This window comes from Malaclemys terrapin, chromosome 14 (assembly GCF_027887155.1).
Source record: "Malaclemys terrapin pileata isolate rMalTer1 chromosome 14, rMalTer1.hap1, whole genome shotgun sequence".
Lineage (NCBI taxonomy): Eukaryota > Metazoa > Chordata > Testudines > Emydidae > Malaclemys > Malaclemys terrapin.
This window is the reverse complement of record NC_071518.1, coordinates 32,441,389-32,465,902: the sequence shown is the minus strand read 5'-3', so window position 1 is coordinate 32,465,902 and position 24,514 is coordinate 32,441,389. Positions and strand designations below refer to the sequence as shown.

The following is a 24,514-nucleotide window of genomic DNA, read 5'->3' as shown; positions in this document are numbered from 1 at the left end:
GACAAAAAGTTGCCTTGTTGCTATGCAGAAAAACACACGATTATGCTGACTGTGGACTGTAGGATGTTAACTATAATATTACTTTACTGTAGTTATGGTAAAGAAATGTGAAACTCTGGATAGTTAAGCAAATAGAGGGCCAGTTCTGTTATGCCATTCAAGTGTTTCCAAAATGTACATGCATACATCGCTTGTTGGATGCAACCACTTTTGGCACCAGAATTAATGGAAGGCAGGACACATTTTGGCTACTTAGGTAGCACTGGGGCAACTCTGAGTTCCAAAAAGGTATCGCTGGCTTTTTGTTTAATATCCAGCAGGCAAATGTCTGTTTGAGGTGAAGTTTCTTTAAAAAGATGCTGGGGGATTCAGACAGTAGCTCAAAAATCTGAGCTCAGTTACTGTATCTGTAGTGTAACTTAAATCAAATAAATGGTGTAGCTGAGCTTGGAATACGGCTCAAAATGCCAAACGTTACATACAAGAGCAAGTAACTGGGGATGAATGAGGAATTCTGCAGGTGAAGATTTCAGGAAAGGAAGCATCATGAATAACTAGCTAGGGGAGGGTATAGCAATCCGCTTCCAAAAAGATATCCCTGCACTCCAGAGTAAGGATCCAAAATACTGTGCTAACAGTAGTGTAAGCTACTGCATATTGGATTATTACTATAGTGTGTTTTTAATAACGATCCTACCATTACAGCAGTCAAAAAGGAGATGAGGTTGCTTGGAGCTAGGTCAGTCCTACCTCAAGATGTATATCTGGGCAGTAGGTTCTGCTACTGGACTGTTAGTGCCAACATGGACCTGTAAGAAACCCTACAGGCTGGGCTTACTTGAGCCAAATGCCTCAAACCACACCCCTTTCTACATATTGGTCCCATCCTGTCTTCATGATGTTATCATTTTCCCAGAGATGCTTTTTGTGTCTGTATCCTTGATTCCCTCTTGTATTCCCCTGGTCCCTGAAAATCTTTTTTCCTTTCGCTCAGATGCCCCCTTTCTGTCCTTACAGCAGTATTTACTATGACACGACTTTGGGCTATTTGGACAGATCATGATGCCACCGTGGGAACTCCAGAGCTCTTGATATAAAAAGCAATAGCAACCCGTATTTCCTGAGCTCAAAGAACTTATATATAGGTCCTGATAGACCTAAGAAAATATTGCACACAATGTTAAGATGGGTGGATCTCAGGTAATAGTCTCTCAAATTCTCCATTCTGTAACCGTCTTCCCATTTAGGGCAAAATGGGAAATTGGTATTGCTGAGTCCTATAAAAGTGATGCTTAATGAGCCACACTTTTCTCAATAAAGAAACAGGCCGATTGGGCTGTTCTAGGAGTGTCCATTGCTCCCTGCTTTCCAAGGGTTTCCAAACAACTGTTGAGGTGTGTCTTATGGCTAATAACCTCTTTCACCTGTAGAAATTCAGTAATAGCTCCACCCACAGTGCTGATTGGTTTTCTTGGTGAGAAAGGAAATTCCCATTGGATGGCAGCAGCTTGTCAGTCATACTTTTGTCCTTCTCAGAACTGTATTAATACCAAGTGCTCTAAGACAGGCTTTTATACCCTTGTGTGGGTGAGTTCTTGCTTCAATAGTGGTTGTGGAGAGTCTCTTTCAGTTGTAAGTGTTTGTGGGTGTTTTACACCTAAACCTTATAGGTAAGGCAATGGAGTCCCAGGTGCGCCAGAACTTCCATGCTGACTGTGAGGCTGCTGTGAACCGCATGGTGAATATGAAGCTGTATGCCAGCTATGTCTACCTGTCTATGGTGAGTAGCTTTGTCTTAAAATCATATAAAATTTTGCCTTAAACAGGGCTAATCTTGTAGCCATAATTTATTGGAGAAGCATGTTTTCTTATGTACTGGTAGTTTTGAAATGAGGGTATATTTCTCAATGTGATTCCCTCAAACCTAATGGCAACTGGAATGTCAAGGTTACTAACCTCTGATTGCCTTAGCAGCAAAACATATCAAGGTGTTTATCTTATTGTGAGCAACCTTCCTCACTCATGAGTGGTGAGGACTATTATTGTCCCTCTTCTAGAATTCTAGGCAGCTATTTTCTCTTCTATTAATTCTTGGATAACTCCAGAATGCTGAAATCAACAGTAAAGAAACCTTGGTGCAAGTAGTGGATAAATGAAAGAGGATGAGGAAATGGGACAACTCCATTGATGCTGTAAACCACCTTTATAATGAACATAAGTTTTTGATGTCAGCAGAACATGTAGCACAATGTTTAGCTCATAGGGCAAAGTGCTGTATCACAACAGTGTGTCATGTGCAGCTGTTGCACCTATCTTTTATGTAGAGTAACTGTTAAGATTTAAAGGCCTAACCTCTTTCTATAGGTTGTAGGAGTTGTGAGGGAGGCTAATTACTATTACAGACTGATTTGGAATCTTGTAACTGTTTCTGGGGCAGTGGGTGGTGATATAGGGGGAGGAATCTTGTCTGAATCCCTATAACTACTCACAAAGAGTTGAGACACTGGAAGGAAAATCCTCTGCATTACTTTCTCTCTAGTCCTACTACTTTGATCGTGATGATGTAGCCCTCAGACATGTAGCAAAGTTCCTCAAGGAGCAGTCCCATGAGGAGAGGGAGCATGCAGAGAGGTTCCTGACCTACCAGAACAAGCGAGGGGGACAAGTTATCTTGCAGGATATCCAGGTGAATAAATATTTCAATGAGTACCCAGCGAGCAGCTGATGGAATGACCCTGGCTCTAGAGTTTTATTCTGCATGTTACTAGTTGTAAATGGGTTTGTAGTCAATTTGCTCTGCTATAGGACTGCTAACCTTTATTTGTGAAACCATGGTGGTTTTTTTGTTTTTGGGAAAAAAAAAAAAAATCTGAGGGGAGTTGAGGCTCCCAATCCCCTGCAGTAAAACCTCTTGCACTGCGAACTATGGTGATGAAGGCAGAGGTAGGGAGTGTCAGAGTACTGGTAGTACAGTTGGGGAGGTGGTAAATCAGGAGTAAGCAGCATTGGTAGAGCATTCTACAGTAGTCTTGGCCCTGAGTTTAGCTTACCTTCTCTTCCCCCCCACCCCCCCATGACACACTAAGTAATGGAGTAGCTCATAGAATTAAAAAGGATAAATAGCTTGTTTCATCTTCAGAAATGGTGCAGTGTATTGTAAAAGGAGCCTGCTATCTGTGGTTCATAAATGAGACAGGTGGGGATGTCGTGTGTGGTGGTTTTTTAATTTTTTTTCTTTTAATGGTGGTCTGCCTTGACAGAAACCAGAACAGGATGAGTGGGGGAACAGCCTGGAGGCCCTGCAATGTGCCCTGCAGCTGGAGAAGACTCTGAACCAGGCCCTGCTGGACCTGCACAAGCTGGCTACTGAGAAGAATGACCCCCATGTGAGTACTAGCTAAATCTTAAATTGAGACCATGGGTGCATGCTCTTTGTACAGTGGGTACCTGCTCCCTGGTTGTCATTAGATGTTGCCACAATAGAAATAAAGCACAAGGAAATGCAGGTGTTTGGATCAGAAGAGAGAGATTTGAACCACTGGCTCTTCTCTTGCCCTCTTACCTTACCTGTTTAGGTGGGAAAGGCTTGTGCAGTTTCATGCCATGTGCATGAGGTGACTTCACAGTAGCCTTCCTGACTTGCAGTACTGATGGGAATTCCTTTACTGATCATAGAATTGGAAGGGACCTTGAGGTCATCTAGTCCAGTCCCCTGCACTCAAGGCAGGACTAAGTAGTCTCATTCTAGACCATCCCTGACCGGTGTTCAGGGATTTTTTAAGAGCAGGTTGGACAATGGAGATTCCACAACCTCCCTAGGGCAACTTATTCCAGTGCTTAGGAGAAACTTAACTGTCAGGGTGACTAATGTCCAACCCAAACCTCCCTTGCTGCAATTTGAGCCCATTGCTTCTTGTCCTATCCTCAGAGGTTAAGAACAATTTTTCTCCCTTCTGGTAACAACCTTTTATGTACTTGAAAATGATTGTCCCCTCTCGGTCTTCTCTCCAGAATGAAAAAGGTCATGTTTTCTAGACCTTTAATCATTTTTGTTGCTCTTCTCTGGACTTTCTCCAATTTGTCTACATCTTTCCTGAAATGTGGGAGCCAGAGCTGAACACAATACTCCAGTTGAGGCCTAATCAGCACGGAGTAGAATGGAAGAATTATTTCTCATGTCTTGCTTACAATACTCCTCCATGCTAACTGATGGTAGAATGAAGCTTGTTAAAACTCTGGTGTGGGTACCTCATTTTTGGTGCTTGTCCATTGCAGATCAGGTGCTGGTGAGTGAGCAACTTTACATTCCCCCCTGAAATGTGGTGGGAACTGATTTCTTTTGTCCATGCTTTGCCAACTTCAGCTTTGAGCAAGGTCACCAATGGGGGCTCCATGCTGCCTTCCTTTCCAGGCCCCCAGTGGACCATGGAGTCTCTCAGCACATTTGTCTCAAGTCAATATTCTCTCCATTTTTATAGGATTGGAACAATCCACCTTCACTTTATTTCTGTCTTTCCCCCTAGCTCTATGACTTCCTGGAGTCTGAGTACCTTGAGGAGCAGGTGAAGACCATCAAGCAGCTGGGAGACCATGTCACCAACCTGAAGCGCCTGGGAGTGCCCCAGAATGGCATGGGAGAGTACCTGTTTGACAAGCACACCCTGGGGGAGAGCAGCTGAATGCAGTACAGATTCTTGTGTTTAGAAGGAATGTCTTACCTGAGCTCAAAATAAAGAAGAATGGAAAGCTGTTTTGGCTGTAACATGGCATTCACTTGTGTATATGTGTAATATATAGGATGCCTCTAAACTGTATTGGAACAAAGCATGGGAGGGCATAATGTCAAGAGGATAATGAGGGACAGTGAAATTCAACTAACATTCTATACAGCAACAGATGTGGCCCTATGAGGAGTTTATTCATGCTAGTCTTCCTCTACACACACATTCTGGCTAAAATCTAACTCCTTTCAGCAGATCTCCTTGTACACAGTTCAGGAGGAATCCCTACAAATATAGTATTCATTGGATCAGCCAGCAATAGGAATGTAAATGCCAAGAGTGGGACTGGCTACGGATAGTGGTGGCAGCAGAAAATGGGATGGAGAAATAGTGCACTTAATTCACCAAACCGATGTAGGACACTATGTTGCCATTTGTAATCTGAGCTCCCATTCATTTGGGAGAGCTGTGCTGAAGGGGAAGAGTTTTCTCTTCCTTCCCCCCCCCCGGAGAACTAGTACTAATCCAACTGCTTCCAGGAATCACGAGGCCTTAAACATACAGGGTTTGTCCCTTATGATCTCTTAAAGGGAGTGTCAGGAAAAAACATACCCAAAGTCAACTGGGGATGAGGGAGGGAAGACAAGATTCCTTGCAGACTCTTGTAGCACTTACTTTAGCTGGCGTCTGCCATATAAAACCAGAGTTTAGTAGGTCGCTCTGTGTTTGAGAGGCCCTGTATCAGGGCTGGATTAGGATAGCACAGCGAGTTATATGCCAAGAAGGGACACATGCCCTCTTCTGATTTTTAGATGGAACATTCCAACATCCTCTAGTTATCTGACCAGGATAGGCTGGTGGAAACCTATGTTCCCTGCTCAACTATGCATTAAAAGGGTGTGTTCTAGGGTAGGACCACCTCACCTACTGGACACCTGCAGCAAAGTGAAGCAGCTTCTAGCTGTGGCTGTTACTCCGCTCTACTCCTACCCTAAAAGACAAATGCAGGAAGGGGTGGGTGCTGGAACAATACCTCTAGAAGGCACAGCACTGGCTGAAAGCTGAAGCTAGACAACTTCAAACAGGAAATAAGGTGTACACTTTTAATGGTGACCATAACTAACCCTTGAACAACTTAACAAGGGTTGTGGTGTATTCTCAATCACTGACAACTTCTAAAAGATATTGGATCTTGGTCTGAAAAAAGAGATGCAGCAGGAATTGGGGGAAATTTTTGGGCTTGTCATCTACAGATCATCAGAGTAGATCACAATGGTTCCTTGTCTTGGAATCTGACTCAGTGGAGTGGTGGGTTGAGACCCATTGCCTCCAAAGGGGTTCTAACACCCACTAGAAGGAAACGTGACAGGCCTAGCAGCAAAGGGAGGTGCTGAGCCTTGGCAGGAGAGAATGGTTCTGGAACCCACACAGGATGGGGCTTAGCTTGTTGAAGCCCAGCACTGGCTGGGGCTCATTTTCACTGAGAAACCCTGACTCAAAGAAGGGGGAGACTCTCATCTAACTGCAGCACAGGCTTGTGGTAGTAGGAACTACAATTCTTGCCCTGGGGCAGACTCTCTCTTGCTCCAGGGCTCTACCCCCTCACTTTCTTTCCACACTAGGCCACCATCCTTACATGCGCTCCTGGGTAGGATGAGACCTATTTCCACCCTCTTCTAAATGAACAACCATACTTTCTTCTCTGGAATAAAAGCTTGTTAATTAACAGTACCACATGTGAGGCCTCTCTTCTGCTGTGCACGGAGGATGAGATCAGGAGCCTTTCTGCAGGAACAACTCCCTCGGGTTTCTCTAGGTTAGAGGGTGGGGGTCATTGGCTTTCATGAAATAAAGCAGAGTGGCTTTTAAATTTTTTTTTTTTTTTTTTTTTGGTGCAGTGAGAACATTCTACAGGGCATAGCTGTAAGAGGCACCTTCTTGCTCAGTATAATCCTGGGGAAGCTAATAGCTGCACTGATTGTCCTTGGGATCATGCTTTTGGCAGGCATGGAGTATCCCTTGTGTAATTGTTTCATTCTCTCAAACCTGGTTCATTGCTGCTACTTTCTTGTTTCCCCATTCGGTGTGCAGTAGTGCAATTATTGCAATAAGCAGAGATAGAGTTCTTAGTGGTAGAAGTGAATCCATTTTTTGTAGCCCCATGTGCTGAGAGTATGGGGTGGAGTGAAGAGACATGGATTGGAGAAGTTGGAAGATAATGCATAAATTCCCCATTCCACCTAAAATCACTATTGGGTTAATTTAAGGAATAACCTTATTAACTGGACAGTAAAACTTTACTGAATCATACTAGCTTTTCATACTCACTTCACCTATATATTAAATTATTTCTATCCTATCCTTTACTGACTTTAAGAAAGGGAAGACCGCATTCTATAAAAGTGTTTGATCTCTTGATAATACATGATTTATTGCTATTAACCTTTAGATCACACTTCAGCTGTTCTGGTTTCATTTACTTTGTTCAGTTAATATTCTGTATCTTCAAAAGAAATCTTCAAAGTAGAACTTCAATCAAATCATAGTTGTGCGTGTTGTGGTCCTGGATTAAATGTATACCCACAGCCAGCACAGTGCTAGCTACGGTGACAGAAGGTTGTTTAAACTGTTTCAAGAGGATGTGTGTACACAATGCAAAATTCTTCTTGGGTCCATGATTATCTATAAAACATAGGGGTGTACTTTTCAATCTTGCATGACTCAAGTTGACTTGATGCCAAAGGAAGTTGTAGATGGGCAGCACCCTGGAATATCAGGCAACTTATGTATTTAAGTTCCCACTCCTGCAACGAGTCCTGCATTGGTGAATCCTTTTACCCATGTAGAACACCATGGACATCCATGAGGTTTTGTATAGAGGCAGGGATCTGCTTGCATGGAGCTTGTTGCAAGATTGAGGCACCCAAGTCTGAAAGTTGGGTCTTTTTTAATATTACATGTATATTTTTAAATTTTCATTCCATTTCCCATAATACAAAGAAAATGAGCATTTTTCTTGAACTCTCCACTCTTCTTCCCTCCATGAGATTGGAAACTTACTTTTTGGGCTAAGACTAAAGATGGAGACTTTCAGCTCCAAAGCACAGATTTTTTTTTTCTAATGAGTTATGATGAAGGCTCCAATCTGCAAAGGCGTACGTATGTGCTTAACTTTACTACCAGGAGAACTTTTATTGCTTTCACGGGGACTGCTCAGATTAGTAAAATTCAAGACGGGTTTGCTGCTCTGGGACCTTACAGAGAACAAAGTGCTCAAGTGCCAGACCTTGCCTAGTGTATATGCTAATATCAAACTGTATTTTTCTCTGTTATGCTAAATTATATATATTGTAGCTTTGTCTTTTTAGTTCTTCAGATTACTCACTTCATGAAAGCAGATACTTATTTCAGAAATGGTTAAAAAATACAGCCAATATATGTAAATAATTCCCACTGGCTCCTGGCTAATCTACTATCCTCATCCTGTACAGAATCAGTAAACCAACAGAAACCAAGACATATTAAAAATGGATGGAACCAGGAAAACATTCTTGAAAGGCTTTTGCTCAAGTGATTGACACAGATTGGAATAAATGCATGTTGTTGCTTGTGCTCACTTATGGGGATCTGAACTTTCAGATTTGGAAAGATAAGGCCCTTTCCTCCTCGCTGTCTTTGGGTGCTAGTGCCAGCAAACTCCTGATATCCCAGATGGGTGGTATCTATTAAAACTGTATATAAAGGTTTCTGTCATGGCTATTAATATGGCACCTTCCCCCTATCCCATACTTACCTTAAATTCTCCTATGGGCCCCTCCCAATGTATTATCTAACATCACAGCTATATCAGATGTGCCTCTCCTGCAAGTAGTAGGATAAGATTAAAGCCACTTGCTAACTGTCTCCTCCACCATCATCCTAGTTAATAGAGAATTTAAGGAGTCATGCCAGTACTTATCTCTGCTCTAGTTTTCTGGTATGCTAACATCCTAGCAGCAGACTGTCCCTCTTGTCATCAGGTTGTGGACCATCCATGACCACAGAGCATGAGTGTGTAAGAGGCATTACTGTAGGGAGAGCTAAATTAACAGAGAAGAGCCTCCAGAGCTTCCACTGTAACAGGGAAGTAAAGTTTCACAGAACTAACCACCATACAGAGGAACTGTATGGATGCCTAGGAAATACCACAAAAAACACCATGCATGCTCCAAGAAACACGCTCCCAAGCTCTACATTTTAGTTACCTCATTGCAGACCACTGTGGGCAGACACATTTATTAGGTGACTTGTAATCATTACATGCATAATGCATTAAAAACACAAGAAACCAGAGAGCATTCTGCTTGATACAGTCCTTCTCTCCTCAGCAGTATCATTTTAACAAGTTAACTATACAGGGGAGTCCTTTTTTCCTCGATGGAAATACTGTCATAGCCCCACCCACAATGCTGAGTGGCATTGATGAAGAAGGATATTTCCATTGGGCAGCAGTAGCTGCCAGACGCACTCCCACCTTGTTGGGGATGGTATTAGTACCTGCTGTGCTAGGGTAGAGGCATCTACATTTATTCTGATGATGTGTTCTTCATTCATTAGTGTTAGAACAGGCTCTAAGTTAGTATTTTATACCTATATTTTTTTTAGACAGAGATATGGACTCCCAGGTGTATCAGAACTTTCACTCTGAGAACTTTCACATCAGTGAACCTAGAGTTATATGCTAGCTATATCTACTTGTCAGTGGTAAGGCCTTATTGGTTCTAGTATTCTAAAATAGAGAGTACAATGTATTGTAGCCATATGACAAAAAGAAAATTCTTGTAAAGATGTTTGGTTGAGGATAACAAGTTTTGCTAGGGCTAGTATTCTCTGATTAGTAGCTCTTAATGGTGTAAGTATGTAAGTGAATACAGGTGTGCTCTCTTTAGTAAGGATATTGAGGTTGTTGTGTTAGATCTTTCAGGATACAAAGCAAACTCAGCTCATCTTCACTAGCTATTTAAAGACACCTTAGGCTGTTGAGGAGAACTACACTGACTAAAAAACTCCTCTGCTAACAGCTTGTATCAAAGCCGTACATCAACAAACATAGTATTACAGTGACTTGTACATCCCGGTCTCTTAATAGAAAGACCAGTACTATTAACTGAATATGGGAGAATTCCTTACATGATGGAACTCTGGGAAGTCCATGATTAACTCCAGGGAAGTGGAAGTTCTGAGGCTCTGATGGTATAAACTCAAGGTTTATGTAATCACGCAAGCCCAAATCACATGTAGGAGTTGGGGGAGAAATGAGGGTTGTGTAGGCAGCTGTTTTTTTCCACCCACCTGTTTACTTTACATAGTCTATAACCTATTAAATATAAGTCTGAATTGTATTGTTTAACTGAGTTCTGTAGAGTTTGTTCCTGAAAACTAGGCCCGGACTTATTGGGTGAAGGGATATTTCCTGAGAAAGGAAATCAAATAGTGGGGAGCTGAGGAAGTTACAAGTGCAGAATGAATCCAATGGCACCATGTGCCCCGGTGAACAATTTCTCCATCATATGCATAATACACATGTTTTTATAAATTAAATGAGTGTTCCTTGAGTTGGTGCCTTTTTTGCAAAAATATATTGGAGAGTCCGTTCTCCAATAGATCCATTAGCTCCATTTTCTGGTGTTCTTAGAAAATTGGTCATGGATGTTTCTGCAGCTACCATCAGAAAATCCAGAAAGAGAGCGTACCCTATGAAGAACTCATCTGTAATATCAAGAACTACAAACACAGCTATGTAACCCATGGGTGAGTGTGTGTTATAGGTCTGCCTTAGTGTCCCTTTCATAGAGGATATGAGTCTGTTCCAGCCTCACTGAGAAAGCTTTAGTTTTTAAACTCAAACTGTAGTAGCTCAATTTTTAAGTTCTGGAGGTTCTCCAATTCAATCCTCAGTGTGTGAGCCAAGATGGCCACAGTGGTTACTACACTTCTACTTAAGCTCCTGATATTTACAAATGCATTAGCATGTCACATCATCCCACATTCTTCTTATTCTCGCTTCAGTTTGATTTTTCCCCCCATCCTTCCATGTCTTGACTGTTCTTACTCCTCTGTGTTCTGAAGATGCTCCTGTCAGGTACATCAGATTCTTACAACTGTTTCAGCAGTTCCTGATTGTTTCTGCTGCTTTCCTTTGTCCCTGACTCAGATTTCATTTCACTGCTCTCTGATATCCCCGCTATTACTGTTCTGTGACAGACATCAGGTGATCTGAATGTACAGAAACTAGAGATGGGTCTGAACCAAAACCCCACATCCAAAAATAACTGAACTCTGAGGATGTTCAGATCTGGGTCTGGACATTGCAGCTGGCTCCATTCTAGAATGGGTCAATCCAAAATTCCAGATCTAGACCCCTGAACTGAGTGGTTCAGGAGAAGCAGGACTTCAGAGCTTTCTATATAACAGGCAGATTATCACACAGCTTTACTAGTAGGTAAGTAACCTTGACACCATTCAAAAGATAGTATTGGAAACAATAAGACATACCATTACAGGCATAATTCCCTCAAACTTCCCATTCTAGCTCTTCTTCCTTGGGCAATTGGGTGTAATTACTAGCCCATTTTCTTTGCACTCAGTGCAAGAAAACCAGAGATTTTCCTGTAGTGACTATGCTGTTCTAAGAAAGTATCAATAAACCCCTAAAGTCACAGGACAACAGGTGCTCTGTATTACTGAATCATCCGCTCAGCTGGGGCAATTCTGTTACAAACCATCCCCAGAATACTGACTGGTTCCTGGAAGAGGGGAGAAATTTCAATTGGTTGGAGAGCCCATGACAAGCACATCCATCCTACTTTGAAGAGTATTAATGCCAGATGTGGAATGTAACCCAGACTCTGGGTTCAGTGGTGTTTAAATTGTTAGTTTATAGTGAAATTTAGATCCAGCTATGAGTAGTAGTGTAATGGAGTCTCAGTTGTGTCAAAACTTTCATCGTGAATGTATGGCTGCCATCAATCGGATGGTGAACTTGGAACTGTATGCTAGCTATGTATATCTTTCTATGGTGAGTGCTGGCTGTATGTTTAATGGTTTAAAACAGACTTCTAAAAGTTCTTTTCCTGAGTAATATTTTTAACTGCAGCTGTTTGGTGTAAAACTTAGATATGGTGTGTGGTTTTTTTTTTTGTTTGTTTGTTTATATATAAATAAAGTACTGGGGTGGGAAAAGACCTGTTAGATCTCTCTGCTAAATCTGGATTGTTTCTCATAATACTTTTTCTCTTTTTAAATTTGGTGGCTAGTTTGTACAGCTTTCAAAGCCCTAAATCATGGTTTGCACAGGCTAATAAATCTTGTCAAAAGTCTTTTGTGATATTCAGTCTATTTCTGTGCATAATTCCTAGCTATCCTCCAAGACACCAGCCTAACTGTCTTGTCATACTTGGTGTCTATACTTGTCAAATATCTATAGGGCAGATGGACATGGCAAGTCCATCTTGGTCATCTCTAAAGCAAACTATAGATATTCAGCCCTTCTAATCTTTCTAATTTAATTAATGTAGTCCCCCAATATACTTATTGCTTTACACTCCACTCAGGTCAGTTTTCCTATAACTTCTGAAAAAATGTAGCCCAAAACTGAGCACCCCATTCTGGCATAGGGAGCTTATAGATTAGATTTGAACTGTATATTGTTACTATCTAGCAGTATGCAGTTTCCAGGCAGCACACCTGTTTGAAAATGAGAATTTTATTCTTCTGAGGAGAAACTGATATTTCAACATTTGTTTTTTTTGTCTTGAATCAGGATAAAATTGTGAAATTTTTGTAAAACAAAAAGCTTCAATTAGGAAACACGGCAACACTTTGCCTGAACACTCAAAATGTTTTGTTTCAGGTTGGTTTGACAGTGACCTGCATCTGCCTGAGCTGCCATAGTGCCTCATGGGAGTTGTAGTCCACCCTGGGAGCCTGGAATAGAGAACTAAATTTCCCATGTTACACTATAGCCATACAGTGCTTCCAAGCAGGTGGTTGGACTGAGTGGGGAGGAGGAAGTAGAGAAAAGAAAGCTCTAAATCTGAGGTGGCTCCAGAGCAGAGTCAGTAGCAGGGAAGGGGCTGTAACTGTAATTCCCATTGTATTAATCACCTAAGAATATATGCCTCTATTGCACTTTAATGTTTCAGTTGCTTTTAAAATTGTGTGGCTGTGTTCATTGTCGATAACTCAATGAAGCTATCTGCTCAATGAGCAGCTCAGTGTGTCCTTGTATGGAGATGGGGGACATAATTCAACAAAAGCAAATGGTAGCAAATTCAAAACTGTTAAAAGGCTGTATTTGTTCACTCAATGTGTAATTAGACTGTGGGATGCATTACCACAGATGTTGTCAAGGCCAAGACATTTTTCAATATTCAAAGAGGGATTGGATAGTTATATGGATAACAAGAATATCTAGAGTTAGAACAGGTAATACAGAAGTATTGGAATGGATAAAAACCTCATATTTTAAGCCAATCTCCTCTTAGTTTTAGGATGAGACATCCATGAGGAGGCAGATTGCATCACCTGTGCCTAATGTGTCGGTCCTGGACCTTCCTTTGAAGTAACTGATGCTAGCTAGTAGATGGCTCACAGGTTTTATAGAGTTGGGCAATTCCTACACTGGTGTTCAGACAATGTCTATTGCATACACACCTTATTACACATAAACAGGTAGCGGTACACTTGTCCAATGACAGATGATATGAATATATAGTCCCTCTTTAGGTCTAATTGCCTCCATTGATCTCCTGTACCTCTCCCCAGTCCTATTACTTTGACCGTGATGATGTGGCCCTGAGGCACGTGGCCCAGTTCCAGAGGGAGCAGTCCCTCAAGGAAAGGGAACACGCAGAGAAGTTCCTGAAATACCAGAACAGACGAGGAGGACGTATTATCCTGCAGGACATAAAGGTGAGAAACCAATCAGGGTGCAAGAGAAAGATCTCTGGCACTAAGCATTCAAACAGGAGTCTAAATATTTGTTTTAGGTATAGTTTTTTGGCTGTAATTGATGAACTCCTACAGGAATATGACAGATGAGCTCAAGTAACAGCTCTCTAAATAGTTGGCTAGCTGACCTGTTTGTCTAGCTCTCTGACAAGAGGTATGGGCTTCAGAAGTAGATGTATTAGTGCCCTTGCTTGAAGGAGAGGGGTGACTGGCAACCGCTAATCTTTGTGGTAAAGAGGTGGTGGTTTGAGGAAAGTATTTGGTCTAGAATACCAAGGTAAATGTTCTGCCAAGTTGATAGTCATACAGGTCTACCAGTGCAAGAAGCTTGCAGCTCACCAGCCTGAGTAAATTTTAGCTCTAACTGGTGTTACCACAGTCTGATACAGCATTGAGGCATATTAATTTAAATAGGAATAACTAAGAAAACAAGTTAAACAAAAGCCCAGTGAAAGCTTCAGTGAGGGGGGAATGAACTCCCTGTGCCAGTGAGGCACCTTGGTGATGGCCAAGCCACACTGCTTCACTTGCTAAACAGAGGTATTGCATGCTACAGATGGCACTGATTTCAGTAAGTGAAGCTAGAAGGCCATTTGTTAAAGGGCACATAACTTTGTTTGGGCTTGTACAGAAGCCCGAGCGGGATGAGTGGGGGAACAGCCTGGAGGCCCTGCAATGCGCCCTGCAGCTGGAGAAGACTCTGAACCAGGCCCTGCTGGACCTGCACAAGCTGGCTACAGAGCAGAATGACCCCCATGTGAGTATGTGTGGGAGTTGAGACTGAAGTGGAGATGTATATGGGAACATAAGCTACCTTTTCTGGGTGGGGAGTGGGAGATTTCTAATATGACCACAGTGGCTGTTGGCCTATTTAGAATCTTTCAAACTAGAAGACATTTATCTGTTTGAGATTCCCTGACTAGCAGTTCCACCGTGTAATGGTAACCTCACAAAATGGAGGGCATTTTAACTGCAAGTGCTCAATTACACAATACCTCGCCCTATGTAGTTGGCCATGAACAGGCTGCTTGGCACTCAACCCTGCATTGAAAAACAGGCCCAGGTCCTCAATGGAACTATGCTGGTTTGACAAGTGACTTCTACTAAATGAGGATCTGGTCCACAATTAGAGCAAGACCGGAACCTACTGTCAATGATTTTTTGATGGAAAATGTGGTTTCTACAAAATTGAAAAGTTTCCATTGGAGAAACCTCTTTCTAACAATATCTTTCAGATTTCTGTTGGCGGGGAGAATCTGAACAATTTAACTTTTGGGTCATTGTAACACAATCTCTCATCCTGAGCTGCCATGGGGTTGCAGGTGACTCATGTCCCTCTTCTCTTCTGTTGGCAGGGTGCTCTGTCCATGCTACAACTCACATGGTACACCCATTTCCTCTCTGGCTGAATCACAGTGGTGTGTCATTCATAGAATGTTGTCTGATTGAGTTCTCAGGCTTATGGAGGCATGTGGCACCAGAACGCCAACTCCCATGAGACATCACAGCAGCTCAGGAAGATCGGTTCCATGTCAAACTTAGTCAAAATGTGATGTTGCGTGTTTCTGAAATGGGGGCATGGGTGTGGAATTTTGTCCTGATTAGGAAACTCCAATTTTTTGAGGCTTCCATCCAGAGCTAGAATTATAGAAATGTAGGGCTGGAAGGGACCTCAAGAGGTCATTTAGTCCAGCTCTCTCTACAGAGGCAGGACCAAGTAAACCTAGACCATCTCTGACAAATGTTTGTGCAACTTGTTGTTAAAATCTTTAATGGTGGGGATTGTACAGCCTCATTGGAAGCCTTTTCCCAGGCTTAACTATCCTTACAGTTAGAAAGCTCTTCCTAATACCTAACCTAAATCTCCCTTGCTGCATATTAAGCCTGTTTCTACTTGTCCTACCAGGTATGGACGATAATTGATCACCATCCTCTTTATAACTGCCTTTAACATATTTGAAGACTTATGGATCCCTGCTCACTCTCTTTTTCTAAAGATTACACATGCTCAGTTTTTTAAACTTGCTTCATAGGTCAGGTATTCTAAACCTCTTATCATATTTGTTGCTCTACCCCGGACTCTCTCCGATGTAGCCATATCTTTCTTTCTTAAAGTGCGGCACTCAGAACTGGACACAATACTCCAGCTTGGGCCTAATCAGGGCTGAATAAAGAGGGCAACTATCTCTTTTGTGTGTCTCTCACACAACACTTCTGTTAATATGCCCCAGAATATTAGCTTTTTCCACAACTGTAACACATTGACTCATATTCAGGTTGTCATGTACTATAACTAATTCCTTTTCAGCAGCACAGTACTACTGCCTAGCCAGTTACTCCCCATTTTGTATCTGTACATTTGATTTTTTTTTTTAGTTATGATAGCTTACTGTTATGCCATTAATATTGTTTCTTTCAGATTTCTCCTGATTTCCCTTTTTTTCCTCCTCCTCCTCCTCATCTATTTATTTTTTTTATTCCCTTGGAACCTTGCCTACTAGTTGGGATGAAATGTGGAAATAGCAAAACTTTATAGGACTGAAATTCCAATTTTTAGTCATCTCTACACCTGTCACTTAAACATCAGGTGACAGTACAGCAGAACAGGTGATACCTGTTCTTCATAAACTACTGCCTCTTTCTCTAGCTATGTGACTTTCTGAAGTCTGACTACCTGGAGGAGCAGGTGAGGGCTATCAAGCAGCTGGGAGACTATCTCACCAACCTGAAGCGCCTAGAAGTGCCCCAGAACGGCATGGGAGAGTACCTGTTTGACATGCACACCCTGCGGGAGAGCTGCTGAACTTCACTCTGAGATACTGCCTAGCTTGGTGACACCTCTGTGCATAGAGAAGATGAATTGACTGAATGCTAAATATTGTGAATAAAACATGACTTTCAGTTGTAACTTGATATTTTTTTGGCCTTACTTTGTGCTGTAGTGAACTGGCTTACATGTCTAGTTCTGCTGTACTCACAGGCAATAGAACTCAAAATACTGTTAGTGCTCTAACTACTGCACATTAATAACATGCATATGCTTCTTGACTATACCCACTTCAGCAGGAAGCTGAAACATAACACTCAATTATAGTTGAAGGCTCAATCACTTCCTGTTTTATCCCTCAACCACTACCCTAAACAGGTTCAGAAACTACTGCACGTACAAATGAGCTTATTTTCTTATAGTCACTTAATAACCAACCTATCTCTATTTTCCACTCAAGTCTGCCATACTGTTGGCTCTCCAGGCAGTATTTCCACACCAGTGAGATTCTCTTTCTTTTTCCCCCCCCCCCTTCCCCACCCCATCACTGCAGGTAGTAGGTGAAAATCTCTTACCTCTAAGATTCTGATTAAGCAGATTGATGCCCTGTACTAGCTTGCCCTTGCAAGTAGTCTAGTGCCTCTCAAATAGAGCTTTCCAGGTAACCTGTCACAAGAGGACTGTTCTGACTTCTACAGGCAGCAGTTTGCAATGGGCAGAGACACTATTTTGTCAGAAGCTACCTAGAAAGCTGTAGTTGAAGGGAGGGAGGAACCTTTCATAAGTACAGTGGTAACCCTCCCGTTGACAGGGCTCTGGCATTGGATTTATGAGAACCATGGTTGCAGAGCTCCTTGAGAATGAAGTCCGGTACCACGCCAGGCTGAATGTGTTCAAAGATAATCTCTGCAATGTTCTCTTAGCATTGAGTTCTCCTGTCTAAAAAGGCACCATATAGGTGGTGAGAAATAGTCGAGTAACTGTGTTCAAGGCATCAGTATGAAAGATTAGTGATCTTGGCTTGTAGTAGCTACTTTGTTCCGGCCACTGTTGACACGGGGTAAATGCCATGGCTTCCTTGTCTTTTATTTCCTTGGAAGGAAGAGAGCTAAACTCACTGACATATAAATAGTAACAAGAAACCTTTTAAAAAAATTCTATTTTCTATTGTGTAAGGGTTTAGTGCCACCTGTGGGGGGAGGGCGGGCTGATCCAATGCTGATAATCAAGATGTTGCCAGTTTTGTTCCTTTCCCTACCCTTCCCCATCACTGTCCTTCACAGGAGAGGCTAGTTAAGACAGTTTGGGCTGCCCAGGAATCTTTGCTCCAGCAGCAGAGCTGCAGGTGATAAATAACAGATTTGGCAGAAATTTGGTTGCTCGGGTGTATTTGGATGTTGTTTTGCAACATTGTGATCCTGATCCCTTTGAATTAGCTTTGCCCGTAATAAAAATGTGGAATGCAGATCTTCAAGCTGGTTGAATATTGGCTGAGAGGGACTGTTCTATTATAGGCTATTCAGGAAATTCATTAATTGACTTACCCACTTCCACTGTGCATGAGATCACCAAGGGAAGTGGGGAGCATTCCTTTAATTTTTACCCTCTGGTGTGATTGTGGAAGGAACCAGGATCAGGCTTTTCCCTCACATGCTAAAACCTGTTTTTGGTTGGTTGGGTTTTTTTTAGGAGTGGAAGGCAGAGAAGAAAACTCAGTGTGACATCCAGAGGGACAATGGCTCTGGTCACTGTGTTTCTTAAAATTCATTCACTTCCACACAGACCTCCTGCACTGACAGAGGCCAGGTGCCATCAGTACATGACATTTTGAAGGTGCACCCATAAAATGTTTTGAATAAAAAAGGTAGCAAGGCATTGCCTTTCACTGGAAAAAAAATGTGAGAAATCATTGCATGTGGGTCGTGGGACTTTTGCCTGTTTTTTAAAATACACTCACATATTTCATCTTCTGGCCCCAGCATGACATTTAATAATGGAAAACACTCTAATTATCTACTGACTCTTTCAAGTGCAATAGGATGCATCAGGTTTGGTTTTAACCTTGCCACAAATGTTGCTTGCTGTTCCTGTCACCACCACTGCCAATATTCCTAGGCCTGTGCTGCTGTTTACTGCCATCAAGTCCTTTCCCTCTCCACTTAGGCCTCTGGAGTTTCTAGTTTTCCCTGTTCTCCATGTTCTATTTTTGTTTATTTCTTGTTTGTTGTTATTGTGCTCACAATGTGCTAGGTGCTGTACAAATATAACAAAAAGCCCATCTCCTGCTCCAAAGAGTTAATACTGAACTGTGTCCCTTCTGCTCTTGACTTTTTCCCAGTCTCTTCTATGTCAAACCTCAAGGTCCTTTCCAGGCATCTGAAGAGAGGGGATGTATAGATGCATAGATCCCAAGGCCAGAATGTACTACTGTGTTCAGTGAGCTTGACCTCCTGTATAACACGGGCCATGGGACTTCCTCAGAATAATTCCTAGAGCACATCTTTTAGAAAACCATCGAATCTTGATTTAAAAACTGTCAGTGAGGGAAATCCACCACTACCTTTTGTAAATTGTTCCAATGGTTAATTTCTCTCACTGTTAAATGTACAGCTTATTTCCAGTCTGAATTTGTCTAGTTTCAACTTCCAGCCACTGGATCACGTCAGACCTTTCTCTGCTAGAAATGTCTACACCTTTCTCTGGTACTTATACACTGTAATCAAGTCACCCTTTTAACTTCTCTTTGTAAAGCTAAATAGATTGAGCTCTTTAAGTCTATCACTATAAGGCAGGCTTTTAATGATTCATGTGGCTCTTCTCTGAACCCTCCCCAATTTTTCCAACATCCCTCTTGACTTATGGACACCAGAATTGGACAAAGTATTCCAGCAGTGATTGCACCAGTGCCAAACACAGAGGTAAAACAACCTCTCTACTATTTCCTGAGATTCCCCTGTTTATGCCTCCAAGGATCGCATTAGCACTTTTGGCCACAGCATCGCACTGGGAGTTCATGTTCAGGTGATTATCTGCTATGACACCAAAATCTTTTTCAGAGTCACTGCTTCCCAAGATAGTCTCCCATCCTGTAAATATGGCCTACATTCTTTGTTCCCAGATGTATACATTTGCATTTAGCCCTATTAAAATAAATTTTTGCTTGCACCCAGTTTACCAAGAGATCTTGATCATTCTGTATTAGTGACCTGTGCTCTTCATTATTCACCATTCCCACAATTTCTATGTCATCTACAAACTTTATCGGTGATGTTTTCTTCCAGGTCTTTCCTCAAAATGTCAGATAGCATAGGATCAAAACAGCTGCCCTGTGGGACTCCACTAGAAACACTCCTGCTCTCTGGTGATTCCCCATTTCAAATGTTCTTGATGTAACAGCAGCTGTGTTAGGCAGCATTTCAGAAAACGAAAGGACCCTTGCCTCCCTTTGGAGATGACATAGGAAAGAGGGACACTCCTGAGAGCATTTTATCTAATCTAATCATCATAGGGTCTCAACCTATTCCTTCAAACATCCCATTACTACTCCTTCCCTTGCTCACAAAGCCTTGTGAGAAATTAGATTCATCTGCTGAACTGTGCTCATTTGTGCCCCCGTCTGTGTTAAATGTGGTAATAGGCCATGTCATGTTACCTGTGGAAATTGAGAAACAGCCCAACCACAGTCCTTACTGATTCTTAGGCCAGCAATAGCAGTGAACCACACCCACACCTGGTTTTGAACACTGTTAAAACCTGCTGTGGAAGCAGAGGCTTTGTGGAGTTGGTGACTTGTATAAGAGTGTTTGACTGGACGTTAGCTTAAGATTTAGTTTACTGCTAACGTTTCTATCTTATGAAGGAATAGAGTCCTAGGTGCACCAGAACTTCCCTGCTGAGTGCGAGGCTGGTGTGACCTGTATGGTGAACCTGGAACTGTATGCCAGTGGTGCCTATTTGTCTATGCTGAGTGTTTATTTTTCTTTCAGAGAAAAGGAAGTAGACAGAAGTGTTCTTGAGACACATATGCAGCCATTTCTCTAAAACTTAATAACTAGTCTATATTTTTAAAAGATGTAACTTATCAGTTTTTACATTGAATAGTAGAATCACTTGGCAGCCTGCTAAATGCCTCATCATCTTCTTCTTGAAAGCTCTCTTGCAGTCCGTTCCAAATGTCTTGGGTTGGGGTTAAAAGAACAGCTTACTGGAATGCACTGAGCTTCATGTTCATAGAATCTCTTGTTCCAAAGCTGACTTCAGTTACTGGGATTCATGTTAAAATGTGGCCTTCTCCTTGACCCCCTTTAACTATTTAAATATTTCAGTTAAAAGGGTTGCTCTAGTAATATTAAATCCTCTTTTGGACTGGTATGGCAACTAACTATGCTGAGTATAGGTATGCGAAGCTATGTGTGGGAATTTGACCCCTAAATAACGAATTAAGGTTATCTCAGCTTCTATAAAACAAAATAATTTGGCTATGGGGGGAGTTAACTAACTCAATTAGCATATTCTTTGTGTTGATGAATACTTTACTTCCCAAGGAGAGCTATGAATGTACCTGTTGGGTGTAGAAGATTGTCAAATTCAGGCACTCAAAAGCCCTTCTGTGTGAGGTTCATGTTAGTAGCAACATCAGCAGTATGATGGGTTAGGTTGTGTGAATTTAATTGGGAATAACTCTCCTTAGAGTCAAGTTCCCCTTTGTGTATTAGAAGGAAAATTGTGTATTAGAAGGAAAATCCTATGGATATCTGACATCACATGACAAAAGTCTTTGTTAATATCTTCTACTTCTCCCCAGTCCCACTACTTTGACCGTGATGATGTTGTCCTGAGGCACATGCTCCAGGTTCTGAAGGAGCCGTCCCAGGAGGAAAGGGAGCATGCAGAGACATTCCTGACATATCAGAACAAGCGAGGGGGGCATATTGTCTTTCAGGACATGCAGGTGGGAGAGAATTTCTGTATCCAAGAATGGAACTGCTAGTCTGAACTCCCCAGGGAAAGGGGCTAAGTAATAGGGGAATAGCACAGAACATGGTATGCTGGCCTTGCCACAAAAAGTCATCTCCACATAATCAGCCATAGGCCTCTCAGTGACGGAAGAGGTCTCAGTTAGCAGAAAAAGAAAAGGATAACAAATAACCTAGGACATTGCCTTTTGAAAGGCTAGGCTGCAACAGCTGGTGTAGCATTGGCCATTATTCAGTGACTAGAGTTTCAAATGACTAATATTGGCAGGTGTACATGAGCTCTGACCAAACTTGAGGGGCCAGGAGAAACTTTTCTTCTCTTTTGCTATTTCCCTGCACCTAACTGCATTATCTTCCCCTGTAATGAGGAAAGAAAACTGAAATAAATGCAACTTCCAGGGAATGAAAACTGGTGCTTTGTAAATGAAAATGCTGTTGCTGAGAAGCAAGGCGAGAGTATCTCACTGCAGGATGTGAATCTGTTCCCTGGCACAGAAGCCAGAGCGGGATGAGTGGGGAAACAGCCAGGAGGCCCTGCAGCTGGAGAAGACTCTGAACCAGGCCCTGGCTACTGAAAAGAATGATCCCCATGTGAGTGAACTGGGACTAAGAAGGGGAAAACAGCTGCCTTTCCCTACAGTGGTTCAGAAAAGACAACTGGGGTAGATTTGGGAAGCAGCATAGACCATAGAGGGACCTATGTAGGGCAGACCTTCCAAAAGGCAAGTGTTGGAACCTATTTCCCAAGCCTCCTTTCTCAAGGTGTGGTGGAAGGGTGAATATTTCTATTATAAAGATGATGGAGAGGAAGAGTCCAGTCTCCTTTCATATGGTGTAGTCATATACCTATATGTCATGCCCTGTGCTGCAGCTCCTTAAGGAAGCTGGACAGCTTCTCATGCACTGATGGGGCACCTTCCAAAATTCATACAGCCCCCATTGCTAGGGACATGATCCAGACTGGCTTATTTGCAGACAGTAAGAGAGCTCTAATGACAGACTTGTTCGTCTCTCAAACTTGAGGTCCCCTCACAAGATAATGCCATTTAATGAGTACCTGCAATGGTTAAAAATCTGTGCTTCTAACTCCTATTTGTAATCCTCCTGCAGCTTTGTGACTTCCTGGAGTCTGAGTATCTGGAGGAGCAGGTGAAGGGCATCAAGCAGCTGGGAGACCATGTCACCAACCTGAAGCGCCTGGGAGTGCCCCAGAACGGCATGGGAGAGTACCTGTTTGACAAGCTCACCCTGGGGGAGAGCAGCTGAACTTCATGGTGTAGAACCAGTCCACTGTACTGGCTTACCAGTGCATAGTTGTATTGCCTTATTTGCAATGTCTGAGAATAAAATATGGTGCTTGTTTGTGGCATGTCTGACTTTGCTTACAGGGTGCTCTAATTAAACTCATCCCTGTTGTGAGCCCCTGGCAACAGGGACTGACAGAAATGACTGTATGCCACATTATGGATGGATGGCTGTTGTCTGTGCCTGGTTTGCTGCAAGCCCACACTTTCTGGGTCACAGATGAAGACTTGTATCAGATGGGTAGCTGTGTTAGTCTTCATCTGTAAAAAGCAACAGAGGGTCCTGGGGCACCTTTAAGACTAGCAGAAGTATTGGGAGCATAAGCTTTTGTGGATAAGAACCTCACTTCGAAGTGAGGTTCTTACCCATGAAAGCTTATGCTCCCAATACTTCTGCTAGTCTTAAAGGTGCCCCAGGACCCTCTGTTGCTTTTTACAGATGAAGACTTGTTCAGCTGGTAGTGTTAATATTAAATCATACTGAAGTGCCCCTATGTGCATAAATGGCAGCTGCATCCCACAACAGGCACATGTCCCATTTAACATGTAGTTTGAGGCCATTATTGCCCCACAAAGAGGGATAAGGACTATCTTTAGTCAGGATAGTCACCTGCTGCCATAGGTGTGTTTCCTCTACCCATGTCCTTTATAGCTATAAGACTGGTGCTCCACAGTCAATACCTTTGAATGATGATTGGCCCTTGTGAGGATGACTACTAATCATAGTCTATCACTAGCTAGCTGAGACAGTGGGGTGGGATAACTGGATACTGGTGTGTGTATGTGTGTGTGTGTGAGAGAGAGAGAGAGATAAAGGAGAGGCAGAGCCCCCTCTCTTCTCCTGAGCTTCCTAACAGCTGAGGAATTGTGCCATTGGTGTGACTAGGTTTAGAAATTCCCTGGTTGTGGGAGCACATGGGACCAAGATAGTTTTGTTACTTGAGGCTAGACCCACTCACTGTTGCATATACTTGCTACTCCGCCTGAGTCAGGAAATCTCTGTGCACGTGGGTGGTCTCTGAGATCTCTCCTGCTTAGACCATCCTCTCATTGGATACTATATGTATATCTGCTCTGGCTGGAACCTACTCACCTGCTTCAGGCTAATATTGTAAATAAGTGTCAGGAGGCAAAGGTGCAATCTTGCTCCTTTGTTCTGTGGCAGGATCACAGCTACAGAACCCCTTGCTAGGGTAAATGAGATAAAATAGTACTTTGGAAAAAAAAAAGGAGGGGAGGTGGGAAACTCAAACACTCAGGGCATCTGTCTTCCAAAGTAGGGGGAAGAGCAAGAACAAAAAAGAAAACCTAGTTTCCATTTTTAGGGTTTTTTTCTTGGCTTAGTAGATACTAGGGTGATAGGTGCCTTTGGAATAGCCTCTTTCTACCCAAAGAGAGCTGGGTTTTGAATAAGACATTACATTACCTTTGTTGGGAAGTTAGAGATGGGGCTGATGCCATTTGGTTTACAGAAGGTGCAATTGAAGATTTAAAGAAGGTGAGGGCCTGAAACCTGTTTGTCCTCAAATATCCTGCATGGAGTAACACAGCACCGGAGAGCTACATCGACACATGAGGCTGTCAATAAACACACAGTTATTGAAAGCTGGGCTCTGTGTCGTCTCATATTCTAGCATAGTGATAACTGGAAGAGTAGCAGGGACAAGCTGCTGTCAGTGTTGCTCTTTGCCTTTTCTGCTGCCCCTCTCCCTCCGTGTGAGATCTGGTACCAGCACCAGTGTTCAAGGTCACTGA

The 24,514-nt window shown here is 42.4% G+C and overlaps 2 protein-coding genes and 1 pseudogene across 2 annotated transcripts; all 3 read left to right on the top strand.

The window, feature by feature from the left end:
- Positions 1–1,220: 1,220 nt before the first annotated feature.
- Positions 1,221–4,714, top strand: LOC128849053 (ferritin heavy chain A-like). Its single transcript, XM_054049422.1, has 4 exons — positions 1,221–1,780; positions 2,540–2,686; positions 3,261–3,386; positions 4,524–4,714. Exons 1-4 carry the CDS (start codon positions 1,679–1,681, stop codon positions 4,677–4,679), a joined length of 531 nt encoding a protein of 176 aa, XP_053905397.1. The 5' UTR covers positions 1,221–1,678; the 3' UTR covers positions 4,680–4,714.
- Positions 4,715–11,636: 6,922 nt separating this feature from the next.
- LOC128849051 (ferritin heavy chain A-like) lies at positions 11,637–16,561 on the top strand. Its single transcript, XM_054049421.1, has 4 exons — positions 11,637–11,778; positions 13,527–13,673; positions 14,344–14,469; positions 16,360–16,561. The coding sequence occupies exons 1-4, from the start codon at positions 11,662–11,664 to the stop codon at positions 16,513–16,515; spliced, it is 546 nt and encodes a 181-aa protein (XP_053905396.1). The 5' UTR covers positions 11,637–11,661; the 3' UTR covers positions 16,516–16,561.
- A 756-nt stretch (positions 16,562–17,317) lies between these two features.
- LOC128848968 (ferritin heavy chain A-like) lies at positions 17,318–22,721 on the top strand (annotated as a pseudogene).
- The last annotated feature ends 1,793 nt before the right edge of the window (positions 22,722–24,514 follow it).

Coding starts and splice junctions, on each gene's coding strand:
- LOC128849053 (XM_054049422.1), top strand. CDS start 1,679: ATGGAGTCCCAGGTGCGCCAGAACTTCCATGCTGACTGTGAGGCTGCT. Junction 1,781..2,539: donor GCTATGTCTACCTGTCTATG/GTGAGTAGCTTT, acceptor CTTTCTCTCTAG/TCCTACTACTTTGATCGTGA. Junction 3,387..4,523: donor CTGAGAAGAATGACCCCCAT/GTGAGTACTAGC, acceptor CTTTCCCCCTAG/CTCTATGACTTCCTGGAGTC.
- LOC128849051 (XM_054049421.1), top strand. CDS start 11,662: ATGAGTAGTAGTGTAATGGAGTCTCAGTTGTGTCAAAACTTTCATCGT. Junction 13,674..14,343: donor TTATCCTGCAGGACATAAAG/GTGAGAAACCAA, acceptor GGGCTTGTACAG/AAGCCCGAGCGGGATGAGTG. Junction 14,470..16,359: donor CAGAGCAGAATGACCCCCAT/GTGAGTATGTGT, acceptor CTCTTTCTCTAG/CTATGTGACTTTCTGAAGTC.